The 2141-nt window shown below is 39.7% G+C and overlaps 1 protein-coding gene across 1 annotated transcript in view; it reads left to right on the top strand.

Moving 5' to 3' along the window:
* Window positions 1-1709, top strand: part of LOC101858601 (axin-1) — a gene marked incomplete at its 3' end in the record, with an annotated part of 15012 nt that extends 13303 nt beyond the window's left edge. Inside the window, 1 exon segment of the mRNA XM_013090795.2 lies at window positions 1566-1709. Coding sequence (XP_012946249.1) covers window positions 1566-1709 — 144 coding nt within the window.
* Between the last annotated feature and the right edge of the window lie 432 nt (window positions 1710-2141).

Genomic DNA, 2141 nt, shown 5'->3' with positions numbered 1-2141 from the left:
GGGGTGGGGGTGGGGGTTCTATCATTTGCTGTTTGTTATTTTTCTTTTCTTTGTTGCGCTAATGTTCTTTCATGTTGAGAGGGTGAGTGTTGTGAAGTGCGACTCACGACATTGGAGGGCCACGTTTTGTTTGTCTGTTGCCGAAGCACACGTTGCACGTGAATCTAGCACCGTGTACACTTTGCACGTGAATCTAGCACTGTGTACACTCATTAGACACACGCAGACAAAAACAGAGGGGTTTGAGGGTTGGGGGTGGGGGGTAGACGGACGATCACGTATCGTGTGTACTGTTTAGCTGTGGAAATACATTATGGACTTGTGCATGTGGATGTTAATGTTTTTGTAAATTTTTAGTTTGCTGCCAATACGCTGCATCTTGCTTTATATTCTGGTTGTGCCAAGGTCATACTTTTTAAGTACGTCAAACTTATATTATAATAGTGTCTTTGTGTGTTTTTCCTTGGTTATCTTGTCTCTTTTGTGTGGGTGGTCACCGAGGTGTGTGACCTTTCAGCTAGACAACAGCAAATAATAAGATTGAAGAATAATATATCATGTTGCTTCTGTGGACCTGAGCATTGGTGTCGTGTGGATTTTTTGAGTGTATACTAGACTCTAGATCTATTATAATTTTTTTAAATCGTGATTTGTATCTCTGCTGTGTTCAGTGTTAGTATGTGGCCTTGTTGAACCAGTTAATGAAAGGTGAAGGGAACGTATTCGTTTATAAATTCATAGTGTTCTTTAAAATCTATAATTCTGGTGTTTTGGTCGATGCTATAGATCTAGATCTATATTCTGTATGAAGCCGGCTGTTGGTTTCTTTTTGTTTCACTGTTTTTAAAAAAAGTTTTTAAAATATTTTTTTAATGTGTGGTCGATGCTAGTTTTTCATTTTGACATTGGTTGTTTTTTTATTTGATGTGCAGGTCGATGAGGATTTTTTTACAGTGTCTTTTTTTCTTTTTTTCAATACTTGATTTGTAGGTCGATACTGCAGTTTTTTCATGTTGACGTTTTTTCAATATTTGTCGTGTTGGTCGATGCTGAAGTTGTTTTTCTCATTGCCTTCTCATTGTGACGTGTGTGGGTTCTTTCTCTCCCCCCCCCCCCCAGTATTTGTTGTGTACGTCCGTGCTGTATTGTTTGAATTATTATTATTTTTAAGTATTCAATGCCTACGTCAGTGCTGTAGTTGGTTTTTTCAACGTGACACTTTCTTTTCTTCTGTCTTTGTTGTGTAGCTCAATGTTGTGGTTGGGTTTTTTTCCATGTTTTTTTTCTCGTATTTGTCGTGTAGCTCGATGCTGTAGATCTAATCTAGTTGTTTTTTTCATCATTATGATGCTGTTTTTTCATCGAATTTATGATGTCGTTTTTCCCCTGCATCTGTGGTGTAGGTCGATGCTGTACAAAAGATTTTTCATCATTATGATGTTGTTTTTCATCAAATTTATGTTTTTCCCCTGTATCTGTGGTGTAGATTGATGCTGTACATTAGTTGTTTTTTATGATGCTGTTTTTTTCATAAAATTCATTCCCCCCCCCTGTATCTGGTGTAGGTCGATGCTGTACTGCCCGCGGGCCCCGCCTTCCTACCCGGCGCACGTGTCGTACGCTCCAGTGTCGGCCCAGGACAGTGAGATACAGAGTCTGTCCAGTGACGCGCTCACGGACGACACCATATCGGTGACGGACAGCAGCCTGTGAGTACTCACCTCTTACACAGTGCATGTATGTCATGTACACACTCATACATACATGTACACACATACACATGCTCACACACGCGCTCATGGACTATACCATCGGTGACGAACAGTAGCCTGTGAGTACTCACCCCCCTCACCGCTTACACAATGCATACGCACAGGCGTACATACAAACACCATCTGTTTTATTCAGAGGGGCTAATTTTTGTCTGATATAGATTGTATTTTGGAAATTTGTATTCTTTCTCTCTCTCTGTCTCTCTCTGTCCTTCTGTCTGTCTGTCTGTCTTGTCTGTCTCTCAGAAGTAGATGATATGGTCTTGAAAGTTCAATTTTTTTTTTACGAGTCAATTATCACCTCTGTTTATTGTATGGTTGTTTTTGGATTGTTTTTTTCCTTTTTTTTGTTTCATCTTAAGTGTCTCC

The sequence above is a fragment of the Aplysia californica genome, unplaced genomic scaffold, assembly GCF_000002075.1.
Source record: "Aplysia californica isolate F4 #8 unplaced genomic scaffold, AplCal3.0 scaffold01522, whole genome shotgun sequence".
NCBI classification, from domain to species: Eukaryota; Metazoa; Mollusca; class Gastropoda; order Aplysiida; family Aplysiidae; genus Aplysia; species Aplysia californica.
The sequence above is the reverse complement of the archived record's forward strand: the minus strand, read 5'-3'. Positions and strand labels throughout refer to the sequence as shown.